General features: G+C 40.5%; 2 protein-coding genes and 1 pseudogene across 2 annotated transcripts; all 3 read left to right on the forward strand.

Annotated features, from left to right (window-relative positions):
- The first annotated feature begins 470 nt into the window (after positions 1-470).
- On the forward strand, positions 471-3,291 carry LOC130504719 (uncharacterized). The gene is made up of 7 exons (XM_056999346.1): positions 471-658; positions 732-852; positions 907-1,284; positions 1,504-1,749; positions 1,795-2,150; positions 2,475-2,724; positions 3,181-3,291. The coding sequence occupies exons 1-7, from the start codon at positions 471-473 to the stop codon at positions 3,289-3,291; spliced, it is 1,650 nt and encodes a 549-aa protein (XP_056855326.1).
- A 4,640-nt stretch (positions 3,292-7,931) lies between these two features.
- LOC130504720 (uncharacterized) lies at positions 7,932-12,603 on the forward strand (annotated as a pseudogene).
- Positions 12,604-15,316: 2,713 nt separating this feature from the next.
- On the forward strand, positions 15,317-18,690 carry LOC130504721 (uncharacterized). The gene is made up of 8 exons (XM_056999347.1): positions 15,317-15,874; positions 15,963-16,201; positions 16,977-17,013; positions 17,125-17,290; positions 17,392-17,671; positions 17,887-17,983; positions 18,066-18,208; positions 18,546-18,690. The coding sequence occupies exons 1-8, from the start codon at positions 15,317-15,319 to the stop codon at positions 18,688-18,690; spliced, it is 1,665 nt and encodes a 554-aa protein (XP_056855327.1).
- Positions 18,691-19,549: the final 859 nt, after the last annotated feature.

Raw genomic sequence — 19,549 nt, forward strand, 5'->3', positions numbered from 1 at the left:
AAAAAAAAAATTAAAGTTCTTCTTCTTGTTAAATTTGTTACCGTGTGGTATTTAATCTTTGTTGTTTTTGTTGAGTATTAGCAAACCGAGCCATGGGTGATGAAAACGCCAACAATGGAGCTAACCCTCCAACCATGGAGCAGATTATGGCTGCTATGAGAGAAGAGATGAGGGCTGTTGTAGGAGAGCTTGGTCAGCAGATCAACACTCGTTTGAACCGGTTGGAGCAACCTCCAAGGAGAGGTCCACGCCGCAATCAAAACCCCATTCCTGAAGATGAAGATGGAGAGCATGAAGATGATGAAAGCATGCCGAGTCTTGGTGATGATGATCCCCTCCAGAACCGCAATCCTAGGAGACAGGATCCGCTTAGACACAACCGAGCTAGAGAAGCTCATCATAGAGAGCACAACAAAGATATTAAAATTGTTCCTCCTACTTTTACAGGAAAATCTGATCCATAAGCTTACATGGATTGGGAGAAGCGCTTAGAGTATATCTTTGAGTGTTATGGCTATGGAGAACACAAGAAGGTTGCCCTAGCCGCTGCTCAACTCACCGAGAATGCAATTGCTTGGTGGGACAGGAATGTAGCTGAGAGGAGAAGAAACCGCTTTGGAGCAGTCACAACTTGGGCTGACATGAAATATCTTCTAAGGTTAAGATATGTTCCCTGATTATTATCATAGAGACTTACAAAAACGTTTTCGCAAATTGTCTCAAGGTAATAGGTCAGTAGAAGAATACTTTGAAGAGTTTGAGAAGTTGATGAACTCACTGGAATTAGAAGAATCTGAGGAAGCATTGATGGCTCAATTCATTGATGGACTTCAAGAGCGTATCTCCAGGAAGGTAGAGAGAGCTCAATATAGTGGTTTACATGAACTAATGCATTTGGCTGTGCAGGTTGAGAAACAAATCAAGCGTAAGACCACCACTAGTAGGTCTAGAAACCCACAACCTTGGACTTCTAATGTCAATAAACCAAGTGACAAAGGTAAAGCTGTAGAGATTGATTCTCGGTTCAAGAGTAAGAATGATGATTCAAACAAAGGTCCTAGACAAGATCAAAACAAAGGTACTAACAATCAACGAGCTAGAGATGTTACTTGTTTTAGATGTCAGGGGCGAGGTCATATGGCTAGGGAATGTCCAAACCAGCGAGTCATGACTATCACCACCAATGGAGACTATGAGTCTCAAGATGAAGCCGAGATGGAAGCAATGGACTCTGGAGAAGAGGTAGAGTATCCGGATACTGGAGAGTTGTTGGTCACTCGGAGAGTATTAAGTACAATGACCAATCCTGAAGAGAAAGCCCAAAGAGAGAACCTCTTCCACACTCGCTGCACCATCAAAGCTAAGGTATGTAACTTGGTTATAGATGGAGGATCTTGTACTAACGTGGCTAGCAAGTATATGGTGGACAGGTTAGGTCTTGAGACAACCAAGCACCCTCGGCCCTATAGGTTGCAATGGTTAGATAACAAGACTGAGCTGTAGGTCACTGAGCAAGCAAAGATATCTTTTAGTATTGGTAAGTACCAAGATGAAGTAGTGTGTGATGTGGTACCAATGCAAGCCGGACACATCTTGTTGGGAAGGCCTTGGCAATTTGATCGAGCCACATTCCACAATGGACGCACCAACTACTATTCTTTCAAGTTCAAAGACCGCAAGTACAACCTAGCACCACTCAACCCATCTGAGGTACACGAGCTACAAGCTAAGATGAACAAGGAAGATCAGGTAAGTAAAACTAGCCTTATGATTTCTCCTGGTTCTATCTTAAAGACCTTGAGTGCTCAAGGCACTGTACTACTAATGGTTTTAAAAGAGTGTTTAAGTATAGGAAGCTCAAATACACAACTTCCTAAACAAGCTCACGCCGTGCTAGACAAGTTTCAAGACTTGTTCCCTGAAGAGATACCAGCTGGACTGCCTCCAATAAGAGGGATTGAGCACCAAATTGATCTCGTTCCAGGTTCTGCTTTGCCAAACAAACCAGCCTATAGGATGAATCCGGAGGAGACCAAAGAGTTAGAGAAGCAAGTTCAAGACCTGATGGATAAAGGATACATCCGAGAGAGTCTAAGTCCTTGTGCTGTGCCGGTTCTCTTAGTTCCCAAGAAGGATGGATCATGGAGGATGTGTGTAGATTGCCGTGCCATCAACAACATCACCATCAAGTACCGACACCCAATCCCACGCCTAGATGACATGCTTGATGAGCTTAATGGAGCAACTATCTTTTCTAAGATAGATTTAAGGAGTGGTTACCATCAAGTAAGGATGCGTGAAGGAGATGAGTGGAAGACTGCCTTCAAGACCAAGCAAGGTCTATATGAGTGGTTGGTTATGCCCTTTGGACTAACCAATGCACCAAGTACTTTCATGAGGCTCATGAACCAGGTTCTTAGATCCTTTATAAGTAAATTTGTTGTTGTCTATTTTGATGATATACTTATTTACAGTAAGAGCTTAGATGAACATCTTAATCATCTAGAACTTGTTTTGCTTACACTTCGGAAGGAAGGTTTATATGCCAACCTAAAGAAGTGCACATTTTGTACTGACCAGCTTGTTTTCTTAGGCTTTGTAGTGAGTAAACAGGGTCTACAAGTGGATGAAGAGAAGATCAAAGCCATACAAGAGTGGCCTCTTCCAACGTCTATTGCACATGTTAGGAGCTTCCATGGTTTGGCTAGTTTCTACAGGCGCTTTGTTAGAGATTTCAGCACCATAGCTGCTCCATTGACTGCTGTGATCAAGAAGAATGTTGCTTTCTCATGGGGAGAGCTACAAGAAGCTGCTTTCAATGCCTTGAAGTACAAGCTAACTCACGCACCAGTGCTAGCTCTACCTGACTTTGACGAGATGTTTGAAGTAGAGTGTGATGCATCAGGAGTGGGTATAGGAGCCGTGCTACATCAGAGGAAGAAACCAGTAGCCTTCTTCAGTGAGAAACTAAGTGGAGCAACCCTCAACTACCCTACGTATGACAAGGAACTATATGCATTGGTTAGAGCTTTAGAGACTTGGCAACACTACCTAAGGTCCAAGGAGTTCATTATCCGTACTGATCACGAGACTCTCAAGCACCTAAGGGGCCAGACTTCACTTAAGAGAAGACATGCTAAGTGGTTGGAGTTCATTGAGACCTTTCCATATGTAATCAAGTACAAGAAGGGTAAAGAAAATGTGGTAGCCGATGCTTTGTCAAGGAGGCACGCTTTGATCACTACCATGGATGCTAAAGTGCTAGGATTTGAGCACATCAAGGAGCTGTAAAAAGATGATCCGGAATTGAAAGAAGCCTTCCAATCATGTGGGAAAGGAGCTTTCCAATCTTATCACTTGCATGAAGGGTTTCTATTTAGGGATAAGCGGTTGTGTATTCCTCAAGGTTCCATGAGAGACCTCATACTTCAAGAAGCACACGGTGGGGGTCTTATGGGTCACTTTGGCGTAGACAAGACCTTGGCAATTGTAACTGAACATTTCTTCTGGCCACACCTCAAGAGAGATGTTGAGAGACATTGTGCTAGATGTGTTCCTTGCCACAAAGCCAAGTCCAGGTCACATCCTCACGGTTTATACTTACCTTTACCAATTCCTAATGCTCCTTGGGAGGATATTTCTATGGATTTTGTTTTAGGTTTGCCCAAGATAAGACACAAGGATTCAATCTTTGTGGTGGTGGACCGGTTTTCAAAGATGGCTCACTTCATACCATGTGACAAGTCCAATGATGCATCTCAAACCGCCGACTTGTTCTTTAAAGAAGTGGTGCGCTTGCATGGGATACCAAGGACCATTGTATCTGATAGAGACACCAAGTTCCTAAGCCACTTTTGGAGGACCTATGGAAGAAGCTAGGCACTAAACTACTCTTCTCAACAACTTGCCATCCTCAAACAGATGGACAAACTGAAGTGGTAAACCGAACCTTATCTACTCTACTTAGAGTTACTCTTGGTCGTAACTTAAGCACTTGGTTAGATTGCCTTCCATTGATTGAGTTTGCTTATAACCATGCTACCCATTCTGCTACTAAGATGTCTCGTTTTGAAGTTGTTTATGGGTTTAATCCACTAACCCCTTTGGATCTTAAGCCAATTCCACAAGTTGAGCAAGTTAATCAGGATGGTTTAAAGAGAGACGAGGCAATCAAGAAGCTACACCAGCAAGCCCGGGAGAATGTCATCAAAAAGACTGAGGACTACAAAGAACAGCTGACAAAAGCGCAAAGAGATGATCTTTCAACCAGGAGAGTGGGTCTGGATACATATGAGGCCTGAGAGGTTCTCACAAAGGAAATCCAAACTAGCCCCTAGAGGAGCTGGCCCTTTCCGTGTCTTGGAGAAGATCAATGACAATGCCTACCGTCTAGAGCTGCCAGGTGAGTTTAATATTTCTCATACGTTCAATGTTACTGACTTGTCTCCTTATCTTGCAGATGATCCAGTTTTGAGGTCAAAACCTCTTGAAGGGGGAGGGAATGATGTGGACATCGACCAGAACATTACTCCTATAACCATCCCTAAGGTCTCTGAAGGACCAATGACACGTTCCAAGGAGAGAAGGCTCAAAGAAGGGTTTAACCTTGCGGTCCAAGCCATCATGAACCACCTAGAAGAACCACCAGCCATACCTATAGCTCAACTCACCAAAGTAGAGCATAGCATCAAGTGATGACTTGAGCAATGCCTTTGCGCAACTCAATATCACTCAAGGTAAGCCAGCTTATTTGGATGGAACTGATAAAGATGTTTACTTCGCAGGAACTAAAGAGGAAGCCCTTCCAGATAAAGAAGAAGACCTTCCAAGCTATCGGGAAGCCTTTCCAGAAGACTAAGAAAGCTTTCCAAAACAGGATGCCTTTCCTGAATGGGATGCCTTTCCAGAAGATGAAGAAGTCCTTCCAAAACAGACCAACTTCGAACCAAGGGAAGTATTTTCATTATTTACGATTTGTGCAGGTAAGATGGGTCAGTCTAGTGGTTCCTAGAACTCTCCCATCTCCGCAGCAACCAAGGTTCAAGGCCAAGACTTAGTTTAGGCCTTTCTTTTATTTACTTTATGCATCTTTCCTTTTTTTGGTCTTAAACCGGGGCAATGTTAGTTGTTTTTGTTTTCTTTTCCTTTGAACCTTAAGTCCTGTCGTTTTGAGTCTTTTATTTTCTTTGAGTCGACCGTTAGGTCATCAGCTGATGGACTATTAATAAAGTCCCACACGCAGCTTTGTAACACACAACTTTTTACCTAGATTAATATATGAGTCAGTTTGCCCCCTAAGCAAGCCGCCATCTCTCTCTTCCTCCTTGAGTGATTCAAGCAGCAAGAGTTCGAACTGTATCAAGGATCTATCGTCCTCCTTGTGGCGTTCTTCGATCCATCATCAACTCCATTAACCGATGCAACAAGAGAGTGCGTTATAGCCAGCTTGTTTGATCCCATAACACTTGATCTATCTAGTCAAGTGCCATCACCAACGACCATCCTTGGTTCTCAAGAGAGTGCGTGAAAGCCAGCTTGAGGATCCATCTCCACCACCTTCCAAAGGCTCCATCCGAGTCTTATATCAGGATAGAAGGTGGGATATCTTCTTGCTCACAACACTTATGAGGTTTATTCAACTTCCTGGTTATTATCCACTGATTAGTGGTTCCCAATCAAGCTTCTTACATATTAGTTCATCCTGGTTTGATAGGAATCATGAAGATAATGACATATGTCCGAACAGGCTAATCTGGAATCATCTCGATAGAAGGTGGGATATCTTCTTGCTCACAACACTTATGATATTTATTCAACTTCCAGCTTATTCTCCACAGATTATTGGTTCCAAATAAAGCTTCTTACATCGTGGTTCATCCTGGTTTGATAAGAATCATGAAGATAATGGCATATGTCCGAACAGGCTAATCTGGAATTATCTGGATAGAAGGTGGAATATCTTCTTGCTCACAACACTTATGAGATTTATTCAATTTCCTGGTTATTCTCCACTGATTAGTGGTTCCAGATAAAGCTTCTTAGATCGTGGTTCATCCTGGTTTGATAAGAATCATGAAGATATTGCCATATGTCCGAACAGGCTAATCTGGAATCATCTGGATAAAAAGTGGGATATCTTCTTACTCACAACTCCTATGAGATTTATTTAACTTCCTGGTTATTCTCCACTGAATTTTGGTTCCAAATAAAGCTTCTTAGATCGTGGTTCATCCTGGTTTAATAATAATCATGAAGATAATGGCATATGTTCAAACATGCTAATCTGGAATCATCTGGATAGAAAGTGGGATATCTTCTTACTCACAACTCCTATGAGATTTATTCAACTTCCTGGTTATTATCCACTGATTAGTGGTTCCCAATCAAGCTTCTTACGTATTGGTTCATCCTGGTTTGATAAGAATCATGAAGATATTGCCATGTGTCCGAACAGGCTAATCTGGAATCATATGGATAGAAAAGTGGGATATCTTCTTATTCACAACTCCTATGAGATTTATTCAACTTCCTGGTTATTCTCCCTTGATTAGTGGTTCCAAATAAAGCTTCTTAGATCGTGGTTCATCCTGGTTTGATAAGAATCATGAAGATAATGGCATATGTCCGAACATGCTAATCTGGAATCATCTGGATAGAAGGTGGGATATCTTCTTACTCACAACACTTATGAGATTTATTCAACTTCCTGGTTATTCTCCACTGATTAGTGGTTCCAAATAAAGCTTCTTAGATCGTGGTTCATCCTGGTTTGATAAGAATCATGAAGATATTGCCATGTCTCCGAACAGGCTAATCTGGAATCATATGGATAGAAAGTGGGATATCTTCTGATGTGATCTTGACAAGCAATGGAACTAAAGATATGGAACAGCTTGAACCAGAGCTTAAGGAAGTTGAAGAAAGAACCATGGAGCAGCTTGAACCTGAGGAAACAAATGGCAAGGACTTAGAAGTACCAGTTGGTCCAATGACTAGATCCAAGCAAGCCAGATTCAATCAAGCTTTCCATAAACTCTTATACACTATCCAGGGCAGTCTAGAGTGTGCTTATCCAACTACTCTGGTTGTGATTCAAGCCGTCTAAGACATTCATCAAGAGAGGTGTTGTGACTTGCACTCTTTCCTTGGTTTGGTTTTGTCCCATTGGGTTTTCCAAACAAGGTTTTTAATGAGGCTTGGACACAACACTTATACGATAGCCTCTTGATGAAACCATGCCATTTCTCTTATTTTCTAGTCTATTTTCGGATTTAAAACTTGGTCTTTATTTATGTTTTCAAGGGAGCCTTTGTTTTAAGTATTTTGTGTGTTTCCAAGAAGCTGTGCATGTACAGACTTCTTGCCTATATATTATGGACGAAAATCATGAATAAAATCATCAAACACTTTTTCTATTAAAATTCTCTCTGAATCTTGTTTGATCAAAGCTTGTCTAAGTGTTACTCGGATCCTTGATCCTTACCTTGCAAGCAAACCTTTGATAGTCCAAGAGTCATTCCGCAACTCTTTGAAGTATCACTCAATCCACATCTTGTTTCATCATCACAATCCGTTGGAGAGTAGTCAGGGACGTGATCCTCACACCTAGGATCATATCAAGTGGTATCAGAGCAGATCTCCATCAAAAGGTTGTGTTTTTCCAGTTCTGCAACTTTTAGACTTTTCATATTCTGTTCTCAGATCTGTTCTAAAGTCTAGATCTTGTTAGAATCATGTTTGTTAATGTCAGATCTGTCTAGAACAAGTGTTGAACTTGCTAAATAATCTGATTAAAATTTCGAAATTGTTAAGAAAAAAATTAGGGTTCTTCATAAAAGTTTTTGAATCTGTCTCAGTTTCTGTGTTTTCTGTTATTTTCTGTTTCTATGATCTCTTTTACTGGTTTTGTGCTTTAAAATTCAACAGGAACCATGGGAGACGAGGACAATAGGAATAATGGAATGGATCAACTGTTACTTGATGCTTTGACTGCACGCATGACTACTTTGATGGATCAGAGACTAGAGCACTTCAGGGCTGAGGTTGTGCACTCAGATCGTGAGAGACCTAGAAGGACTTCAGATCGATCTGCTACAGAAAGTTACTATAGCCATTCAAACCGATCCATTGGTACCAGAAGAAGGAGGCGTGACCAGGAAGAAAGGCCAAAAACCAGTGATCCTCTTGGTGGTTTGAAACTGAAAATTCCTGAGTTTAAAGGCACTGCTGATCCAGAAGAATACTTAGAGTGGGAAAAGAAGATTGAACTCGTGTTCAATTGCAGAGACTACACTGCAGAGTATAAAATGAAACTTGCCCCTACTGAGTTCAAGGAGTATGCTTTAAGTTGGTGGGATAACTTGGTTACAGCAAGAAGAAGAGCTGGAGATTTTCCTGTTGAAACCTGGAACCAGATGAAGGTAATCATGAGGAAGAGATTTGTACCGAGCCACTACCACAGAGAGTTGCACTTCAAGCTCAGAACACTGTCTCAAGGAAGTAGATCAGTTGAGGAATATTATAAGGAAATGGAAACCCTTATGCTGAGAGCTGATATACAAGAAGACAGAGAAGCAACAATGGCCAGATTCATGGGTGGTCTAAACAGAGACATCATGGACAGACTTGAAGTTCATCACTACGTTGAGATGGAAGAGCTTCTGCACAAGGCAATTATGTTTGAACAGCAGTTGAAAAGAAGAAGTTACAAGTCTAGCTATGGAGCCAGCAAACCACACTACCAGAAGGACGAAAAGACCAGAGAATCCAGACCATTCTCCAAGCCTAAAGTGGAGGAACAAAGTGTTAAAGGAAAGGAAGTAGCCACTGCATCCAAATCCAGAGACATACAGTGCTACAAGTGTAAAGGATATGGACACTATGCCAGTAGCTGCTCCAACAAAAGGGTAATACTCATCAGAGAAAATGGTGACATTGAATCCGAGGAAGAGGTATCTGAGTCTGAAGAAGAAAGGGTGGAAATGCCAACTCGTGGAGAGTTACTTGTTACTAGAAGAACACTGAATCTTCAAGCCAAGACTGATGGAGATGAGCAGAGAGAGAATCTGTTTCACACTCGCTGTATGGTTCACGGGAAGGTTTGCAGCTTGGTTATAGATGGAGGAAGTTGTACCAATGTTGCAAGTGAAACCATGGTGGAGAAACTTGGTCTGAAGGTCATAAAAAGACCAACAGCTTACAAGTTACAATGGCTTAATGATGAAGGAGAGCTAGAGGTGAAGCACCAAGTTAAGGTACCATTGTCTATTGGGAAGTATGAGGAAGAGATACTGTGTGATGTCTTACCAATGGATGCTGGACACATACTGCTTGGAAGACCTTGGCAATCCGACAGAAGAACACTTCATGATGGGTTCACAAACAGATACTCATTTGAGTACAAGGGGAAGAAGACTGTTTTGGTTCCTTTAACACCGCAGGAAGTTCATCTAGATCAGATAGCCTTGAAGAAGAACAGAGCGTCATCAGAATCTAAGAAAAAGCAGCAGGCTAATATATTGCTTCAACCAAAGGGAAGTTCTTTACCTCACTTGCTGATTGTTTTTAAAGAATGTTTAAACATAACAAAGCCAGTGCAGGATCTTCCTAGCAAGATACAATTTCTTTTGCAGGAATTCAAAGATGTTTTTCCAGAAGAAGCTCCACAAGGACTGCCACCTATCAGAGGAATAGAGCATCAAATCGATTTTATTCCAGGAGCTTCTCTTCCAAACAAACCAGCCTATAGAACCAATCCTCTGGAGACCAAAGAGCTACAGCAACAAGTCACTGAGCTTATGGAGAAAGGTCATATTCGTGAGAGCATGAGCCCATGTGCAGTTCCAGTCTTACTTGTACCAAAGAAAGATGGTAGCTGGAGAATGTGTGTCGATTGCAGAGCCATCAACAATATCACTGTAAAGTATCGATATCCCATTCCTAGATTAGATGATATGCTTGATGAGTTGCATGGTTCTAGCATCTTTTCTAAGGTTGATTTGAAAAGTGGGTATCACCAAATTAGAATGAAAGAGGGTGATGAGTGGAAAACTGCTTTTAAAACGAAGCAGGGGCTATATGAATGGTTAGTGATGCCATTTGGGCTGACTAATGCGCCTAGTACTTTCATGAGGTTAATGAACCATGTTCTTAGATCATTTATAGGTCATTTTGTTGTGGTTTACTTTGATGACATTTTGATCTACAGCAAGAACTTGGATGAGCATGTTGAGCATCTTAGAAAGGTTCTAGAAGTGCTTAGGAAGGAATCCTTGTTTGCTAATTTAAAGAAATGTACTTTTGGAGCAGATAACCTTGTCTTTTTAGGTTTTGTTGTGAGTGCAGATGGAATCAAGGTTGATGAAGAAAAGATCAAAGCTATCAAGGAATGGCCAAGCCCAAAGACAGTTGGTGAAGTGAGAAGCTTCCATGGTCTAGCCGGATTCTACAGAAAATTTGTCAAGGATTTTAGTACTGTGGCTGCACCACTGACTGAAGTAATCAAGAAAAACGTTGGGTTCAAGTGGGAACAATTCCAAGAAGAAGCATTCCAAGCCTTGAAAGAGAAACTCACCAATTCACCAGTTCTTTCTCTCCCTGACTTTTCTAAAACATTTGAAATAGAATGTGATGCTTCTGGTATTGGTGTAGGTGCTGTGCTTATGCAGGAAAAGAAACCTATAGCTTTTTTAGTGAAAAGCTTGGAGGGGCTACTCTGAACTATCCAACGTATGACAAAGAGCTCTATGCGCTTGTGAGGGCTTTGCAAACATGGCAACACTATCTCTGGCCTAAGGAGTTCGTCATCCACACTGATCATGAGTCTCTAAAGCATCTCAAGGGACAACAGAAACTGAACAAGAGACATGCTAGATGGATTGAATTCATTGAAACCTTTCCTTATGTGATCAAATACAAGAAAGGTAAGGAAAACATAGTTGCTGATGCACTATCTCGAAGGTATGTTCTCTTGAACACTCTTGAAACGAAATTACTTGGATTTGAGCATATCAAAACTTTATATGCCACTGATTCTGATTTTAAAGATATATATGCTTCTTGTGAGAAGTTTGGTCGTGGTAAATACTTCAAGAATGATGGTTTTCTCTTCTTTGAAAATAGACTATGTGTGCCTAACTCTTCTTTGAGAGATTTGTTTGTCAAGGAAGCTCACGCAGGTGGACTTGGAGGACATTTTGGCGTGGCTAAGACACTGAACGTAATGCAGGATCACTTCTATTGGCCACACATGAGGAGAGATGTAGAAAAAGCTTGTGAAAGGTGTGTCACTTGCAAACAGGCTAAGTCCAAAGTCCAAAGCCACGGTCTGTATACTCCTTTACCCATTCCTTTGCATCCATGGCATGACATTTCAATGGATTTTGTTGTTGGATTACCTAGGACTAAGACTGGAAAGGATTCTGTGTTTGTAGTCGTTGATAGGTTTTCTAAAATGGCTCATTTTATTCCATGTCATAAGACTGATGATGCTGTGAATGTTGCTAATATGTTCTTTAAAGAAATTGTTAGACTTCATGGAATGCCTAGGACAATTGTTTCTGATAGAGACACCAAGTTTCTTAGCTTCTTTTGGAAAACCTTGTGGTCTAAGTTAGGAACTAAGCTGTGTTTCTCTACTACTTGTCATCCACAGTCTGATGGACAAACTGAAGTTGTCAATAGAACATTGTCTACCTTGCTGCGTGCATTGATTAAAAAGAACCTTAGGACTTGGGAAGAATGTTTGCCTCATGTAGAATTTGCTTATAATCATGCTAGGCATTCTGCATCTAAGTTCTCTCCATTTGAAATTGTCTATGGTTTCAATCCTTTATCACCTTTGGATCTAATGCCTTTACCTTTGAGTGAAAGAGTTAGCTTGGATGGACAAAAGAAAGCTGAACTTGTTAAGCAGATACATGAGAAGGCCCGGATCAATATAGAAAACAAGACCAAGCTGTACGCTAAGCAAGCTAACAAGGGAAGAAAAGAGATGATCTTTGAAGAAGGAGACTTAGTTTGGATACACCTGAGGAAGGACAGATTTCCTAACGAAAGAAAATCCAAACTCATGCCTAGACTAGATGGTCCTTTCAAAGTCATCAGGAAGATCAACAACAATGCCTATCAACTCGATCTCCAAGGTAAGTATAACGTGAGCTCAAGCTTCAATGTTACTGACCTAGTTCCTTATCATGCAGATGAAACGGATTTGAGGTCAAATCCTTCTCAAGTGGGAGAGGATGATGTGATCTTGACAAGCAATGGAACTAAAGATATGGAACAGCTTGAACCAGAGCTTAAGGAAGTTGAAGAAAGAACCATGGAGCAGCTTGAACCTGAGGAAACAAATGGCAAGGACTTAGAAGTACCAGTTGGTCCAATGACTAGATCCAAGCAAGCCAGATTCAATCAAGCTTTCCATAAACTCTTATACACTATCCAGGGCAGTCTAGAGTGTGCTTATCCAACTACTCTGGTTGTGATTCAAGCCGTCTAAGACATTCATCAAGAGAGGTGTTGTGACTTGCACTCTTTTCCTTGGTTTGGTTTTGTCCCATTGGGTTTTCCAAACAAGGTTTTTAATGAGGCTTGGACACAACACTTATACGATAGCCTCTTGATGAAACCATGCCATTTCTCTTATTTTCTAGTCTATTTTCGGATTTAAAACTTGGTCTTTATTTATGTTTTCAAGGGAGCCTTTGTTTTAAGTATTTTGTGTGTTTCCAAGAAGCTGTGCATGTACAGACTTCTTGCCTATATATTATGGACGAAAATCATGAATAAAATCATCAAACACTTTCTATTAAAAATTCTCTCTGAATCTTGTTTGATCAAAGCTTGTCTAAGTGTTATTCGGATCTTTGATCCTTACCTTGCAAGCAAACCTTTGATAGTCCAAGAGTCATTCCGCAACTCTTTGAAGTATCACTCAATCCACATCTTGTTTCATCATCACAATCCGTTGGAGAGTAGTCAGGGACGTGATCCTCACACCTAGGATCATATCATCTTCTCACTCACAACTCCTATGAGATTTATTCAACTTCCTGGTTATTCTCCACTGATTAGTTGTTCCAAAAAGCTTCTTAGATCGTGGTTCATCCTGGTTTGATAAGAATCATGAAGATAATGGCATATGTCCAAACAGGCTAATCTGGAATCATCTGGATAGAAGGTGGGATATCTTCTTGCTCACAACACTTATGAGGTTTATTCAACTTCCTGGTTATTCTCCACTGATTAGTGGTTCCCAATCAAGCTTCTTACATATTGGTTCATCCTGGTTTGATAAGAATCATGAAGATAATGACATATGTCCGAACAGGCTAATCTGGAATCATCTCGATAGAAGGTGGGATATCTTCTTGCTCACAACACTTATGATATTTTATTCAACTTCCAGGTTATTCTCCACAGATTATTGGTTCCAAATAAAGCTTCTTACATCGTGGTTCATCCTGGTTTGATAAGAATCATGAAGATAATGGCATATGTCCGAACAGGCTAATCTGGAATCATCTGGATAGAAGGTGGAATATCTTCTTGCTCACAACACTTATGAGATTTATTCAATTTCCTGGTTATTCTTCACTGATTAGTGGTTCCAAATAAAGCTTCTTAGATCGTGGTTTTGATGTGATATTGACAAGCAATGGAACTAAAGATATGGAACAGCTTGAACCAGAGCTTAAGGAAGTTGAAGAAAGAACCATGGAGCAGCTTGAACCTGAGGAAACAAATGGCAAGGACTTAGAAGTACCAGTTGGTCCAATGACTAGATCCAAGCAAGCCAGATTCAATCAAGCTTTCCATAAACTCTTATACACTATCCAGGGTAGTCTAGAGTGTGCTTATCCAACTACTCTGGTTGTGATTCAAGCCGTCTAAGACATTCGTCAAGAGAGGTGTTGTGACTTGCACTCTTTTCCTTGGTTTGGTTTTGTCCCATTGGGTTTTCCAAACAAGGTTTTTAATGAGGCTTGGACACAACACTTATACAATAGCCTCTTGATGAAACCATGCCATTTCTCTTATTTTCTAGTCTATTTTCGGATTTAAAACTTGGTCTTTATTTATGTTTTCAAGGGAGCCTCTGTTTTAGTATTTTGTATGTTTCCAAGAAGCTGTGCATGTACAGACTTCTTGCCTATATATTATGGACGAAAATCATGAATAAAATCATCAAACACTTTCTCTTAAAAATTCTCTCTGAATCTTGTTTGATCAAAGCTTGTCTAAGTGTTATTCGGATCCTTGATCCTTACCTTGCAAGCAAACCTTTGATAGTCCAAGAGTCATTCCGCAACTCTTTGAAGTATCACTCAATCCACATCTTGTTTCATCATCACAATCCGTTGGAGAGTAGTCAGGGACGTGATCCTCACACATAGGATCATATCAAGTGGTATCAGAGCAGATCTCCATCAAAAGGTTGTGTTTTTCCAGTTCTGCAACTTTTAGACTTTTCATATTCTGTTCTCAGATCTGTTCTAAAGTCTAGATCTTGTTAGAATCATGTTTGTTAATGACAGATCTGCCAGAACAAGTGTTGAACTTGCTAAATAATCTGATTAAAATTTTCGAAATTGTTGAGAAAAGAATTAGGGTTCTTCATAAAAGTTTTTGAATCTGTCTCAGTTTCTGTGTTTTCCTGTTATTTTCTGTTTCTATGATCTCTTTTACTGGTTTTGTGCTCTAAAATTCAACAGGAACCATGGGAGACGAGGACAATAGGAATAATGGAATGGATCAACTGTTACTTGATGCTTTGACTGCACGCATGACTACTTTGATGGATCAGAGACTAGAGAACTTCATGGCTGAGGTTGTGCACTCAGATCGTGAGAGACCTAGAAGGACTTCAGATCGATCTGCTACAGAAAGTTACTATAGCCATTCAACCGATCCATTGGTACCAAGAAGAAGGAGGCGTGACCAGGAAGAAAGGCCAAAAACCAGTGATCCTCTTGGTGGTTTGAAACTGAAAATTCCTGAGTTTAAAGGCACTGCTGATCCAGAAGAATACTTAGAGTGGGAAAAGAAGATTGAACTCGTGTTCAATTGCAGAGACTACACTGCAGAGTATAAAAATGAAACTTGCCCCTACTGAGTTCAAGGAGTATGCTTTAAGTTGGTGGGATAACTTGGTTACAGCAAGAAGAAGAGCTGGAGATTTTCCTGTTGAAACCTGGAACCAGATGAAGGTAATCATGAGAAGAGATTTGTACCGAGCCACTACCACAGAGAGTTGCACTTCAAGCTCAGAACACTGTCTCAAGGAAGTAGATCAGTTGAGGAATATTATAAGGAAATGGAAACCCTTATGCTGAGAGCTGATATACAAGAAGACCAAGAAGCAACAATGGCCAGATTCATGGGTGGTCTAAACAGAGATATCATGGACAGACTTGAAGTTCATCACTATGTTGAGATGGAAGAGCTTCTGCACAAGGCAATTATGTTTGAACAGCAGTTGAAAAGAAGAAGTTACAAGTCTAGCTATGGAGCCAGCAAACCACACTACCAGAAGGACGAAAAGACCAGAGAATCCAGACCATTCTCCAAGCCTAAAGTGGAGGAACAAAGTGTTAAAGGAAAGGAAGTAGCCACTGCATCCAAATCCAGAGACATACAGTGCTACAAGTGTAAAGGATATGGACACTATGCCAGTAGCTGCTCCAACAAAAGGGTAATACTCATCAGAGAAAATGGTGACATTGAATCCGAGGAAGAGGTATCTGAGTCTGAAGAAGAAAGGGTGGAAATGCCAACTCGTGGAGAGTTACTTGTTACTAGAAGAACACTGAATCTTCAAGCCAAGACTGATGGAGATGAGCAGAGAGAGAATCTGTTTCACACTCGCTGTATGGTTCACGGAAGGTTTGCAGCTTGGTTATAGATGGAGGAAGTTGTACCAATGTTGCAAGTGAAACCATGGTGGAGAACTTGGTCTGAAGGTCATAAAAAGACCAACAGCTTACAAGTTACAATGGCTTAATGATGAAGGAGAGCTAGAGGTGAAGCACCAAGTTAAGGTACCATTGTCTATTGGGAAGTATGAGGAAGAGATATTGTGTGATGTCTTACCAATGGATGCTGGACACATACTGCTTGGAAGACCTTGGCAATCCGACAGAAGAACACTTCATGATGGGTTCACAAACAGATACTCATTTGAGTACAAGGGAAGAAGACTGTTTTGGTTCCTTTAACCACCGCAGGAGTTCATCTAGATCAGATAGCCTTGAAGAAGAACAGAGCGTCATCAGAATCTAAGAAAAAGCAGCAGGCTAATATATTGCTTCAACCAAAGGGAAGTTCTTTACCTCACTTGCTGATTGTTTTTAAAGAATGTTTAAACATAACAAAGCCAGTGCAGGATCTTCCTAGCAAGATACAATTTCTTTTGCAGGAATTCAAAGATGTTTTTCCAGAAGAAGCTCCACAAGGACTGCCACCTATCAGAGGAATAGAGCATCAAATCGATTTTATTCCAGGAGCTTCTCTTCCAAACAAACCAGCCTATAGAACCAATCCTCTGGAGACCAAGGAACTACAGCAACAAGTCACTGAGCTTATGAGAAAGGTCATATTCGTGAGAGCATGAGCCCATGTGCAGTTCCAGTCTTACTTGTGCCAAAGAAAGATGGTAGCTGGAGAATGTGTGTCGATTGCAGAGCCATCAACAATATCACTGTAAAGTATCGATATCCCATTCCTAGATTAGATGATATGCTTGATGAGTTGCATGGTTCTAGCATCTTTTCTAAGGTTGATTTGAAAAGTGGATATCACCAAATTAGAATGAAAGAGGGTGATGAGTGGAAAACTGCATTTAAAACGAAGCAGGGGTTATATGAATGGTTAGTGATGCCATTTGGGCTGACTAATGCGCCTAGTACTTTCATGAGGTCATTTATTAGATCATTTTTCATTTGTGGTTTACTTTTTGATGACATTTTGATCTACAGCAAGAACTTGGATGAGCATGTTGAGCATCTTAGAAAGGTTCTAGAAGTGCTTAGAAAGGAATCCTTGTTTGCTAATTTAAAGAAATGTACTTTTGGAGCAGATAACCTTGTCTTTTTAGGTTTTGTTGTGAGTGCAGATGGAATCAAGGTTGATGAAGAAAAGATCAAAGCTATCAAGGAATGGCCAAGCCCAAAGACAGTTGGTGAAGTGAGAAGCTTCCATGGTCTAGCCGGATTCTACAGAAAATTTGTCAAGGATTTTAGTACTGTGGCTGCACCACTGACTGAAGTAATCAAGAAAACGTTGGGTTCAAGTGGGAACAATTCCAAGAAGAAGCATTCCAAGCCTTGAAAGAGAAACTCACCAATTCACCAGTTCTTTCTCTCCCTGACTTTTCTAAAACATTTGAAATAGAATGTGATGCTTCTGGTGTTGGTGTAGGTGCTGTGCTTATGCAGGAAAAGAAACCTATAGCTTTCTTTAGTGAAAAGCTTGGAGGGGCTACTCTGAACTATCCAACGTATGACAAAGAGCTCTATGCGCTTGTGAGGGCTTTGCAAACATGGCAACACTATCTCTGGCCTAAGGAGTTCGTCATCCACACTGATCATGAGTCTCTAAAGCATCTCAAGGGACAACAGAAACTGAACAAGAGACATGCTAGATGGATTGAATTCATTGAAACCTTTCCTATGTGATCAAATACGAAAGGTAAGGAAAACATAGTTGCTGATGCACTATCTCGAAGGTATGTTCTCTTGAACACTCTTGAAACGAAATTACTTGGATTTGAGCATATCAAAACTTTATATGCCACTGATTCTGATTTTAAAGATATATATGCTTCTTGTGAGAAGTTTGGTCGTGGTAAATACTTCAAGAATGATGGTTTTCTCTTCTTTGAAATAGACTATGTGTGCCTAACTCTTCTTTGAGAGATTTGTTTGTCAAGGAAGCTCACGCAGGTGGACTTGGAGGACATTTTGGCGTGGCTAAGACACTGAACGTAATGCAGGATCACTTCTATTGGCCACACATGAGGAGAGATGTTAGAAAAAGCTTGTGAAAGGTGTGTCACTTGCAAACAGGCTAAGTCCAAAGTCCAAAACCACGGTCTGTATACTCCTTTACCCATTCCTTTGCATCCATGGCATGACATTTCAATGGATTTTGTTGTTGGATTACCTAGGACTAAGACTGGAAAGGATTCTGTGTTTGTAGTCGTTGATAGGTTTTCTAAAATGGCTCATTTTATTCCATGTCATAAGACTGATGATGCTGTGAATGTTGCTAATATGTTCTTTAAAAGAAATTGTTAGACTTCATGGAATGCCTAGGACAATTGTTTCTGACAGAGACACCAAGTTTCTTAGCTTCTTTTGGAAAACCTTGTGGTCTAAGTTAGGAACTAAACTGTGTTTCTCTATTACTTGTCATCCACAGTCTGATGGACAAACTGAAGTTGTCAATAGAACTTTGTCTACCTTGTTGTGCGTGCATTGATTAAAAAAACCTTAGGACTTGGGAAGAATGTTTGCCTCATGTAGAATTTGCTATAATCATGCTAGGCATTCTGCATCTAAGTTCTCTCCATTTGAAATTGTCTATGGTTTCAATCCTTTATCACCTTTGGATCTAATGCCTTTACCTTTGAGTGAAAGAGTTAGTTTGGATGGACAAAAGAAAGCTGAACTTGTTAAGCAGATACATTGAGAAGGCCCGGATCAATATAGAGAACAAGACCAAGCTGTACGCCAAGGCAAGCTAACAAAGGAAGAAAGGAAATGATCTTTGAAGAAGGAGACTTAGTTTGGATACATCTTGAGGAAGGACAGATTTCCTAACGAGAGAAAATCCAAGCTCATGCCTAGATTAGATGGTCCTTTCAAAGTCATCAGGAAGATCAACAACAATGCCTATCAACTCGATCTCCAAGGTAAGTTATAACGTGAGCTCAAGCTCAATGTTACTGACCTAGTTCCTTATCATGCAGATGAAACGGATTTGAGGTCAAATCCTTCTCAAGTGGGAGAGGATGATGTGATCTTGACAAGCAATGGAACTAAAGATATGGGAACAGCTTGAACCAGAGCTTAAGGAAGTTGAAGAAAGAACCATGGAGCAGCTTGAACCTGAGGAAACAAAATGGCAAGGACTTAGAAGTACCAGTTGGTCCAATGACTAGATCCAAGCAAGCCAGATTCAATCAAGCTTTCCATAAACTCTTATACACTATCCAGGGCAGTCTAGAGTGTGCTTATCCAACTACTCTGGTTGTGATTCAAGCCATCTAAGACATTCATCAAGAGAGGTGTTGTGACTTGCACTCTTTTCCTTGGTTTGGTTTGTCCCATTGGGTTTTCCAATAAGGTTTTTTAATGAGGCTTGGACACAACACTTATACGATAGCCTCTTGATGAAACCATGCCATTTATCTTATTTTCTAGTCTATTTTCGGATTTAAAACTTGGTCTTTATTTATGTTTTCAAGGGGAGCCTCTGTTTTAAGTACTTTGTATGTTTCCAAGAAGGCTGTGCATGAACAGACTTCTTGCCTATATATTATGGACGA

Source organism: Raphanus sativus, unplaced genomic scaffold, assembly GCF_000801105.2.
Source record: "Raphanus sativus cultivar WK10039 unplaced genomic scaffold, ASM80110v3 Scaffold1756, whole genome shotgun sequence".
Taxonomy (NCBI): Eukaryota; Viridiplantae; Streptophyta; class Magnoliopsida; order Brassicales; family Brassicaceae; genus Raphanus; species Raphanus sativus.

What these genes read in the sequence shown, in the direction of transcription:
- LOC130504719 (XM_056999346.1), top strand. Translation starts at nt 471, where the DNA reads ATGGATTGGGAGAAGCGCTTAGAGTATATCTTTGAGTGTTATGGCTAT. An exon ending in GACATGAAATATCTTCTAAG is followed by an intron (nt 659 to 731) that starts GTTAAGATATGT and finishes TCAAGGTAATAG; the next exon opens with GTCAGTAGAAGAATACTTTG. An exon ending in AAGAGCGTATCTCCAGGAAG is followed by an intron (nt 853 to 906) that starts GTAGAGAGAGCT and finishes TTGGCTGTGCAG; the next exon opens with GTTGAGAAACAAATCAAGCG.
- LOC130504721 (XM_056999347.1), top strand. Translation starts at nt 15,317, where the DNA reads ATGGAAACCCTTATGCTGAGAGCTGATATACAAGAAGACCAAGAAGCA. An exon ending in TTCATTGAAACCTTTCCTAT is followed by an intron (nt 17,672 to 17,886) that starts GTGATCAAATAC and finishes TCTTTGAAATAG; the next exon opens with ACTATGTGTGCCTAACTCTT. An exon ending in GCGTGGCTAAGACACTGAAC is followed by an intron (nt 17,984 to 18,065) that starts GTAATGCAGGAT and finishes ACTTGCAAACAG; the next exon opens with GCTAAGTCCAAAGTCCAAAA.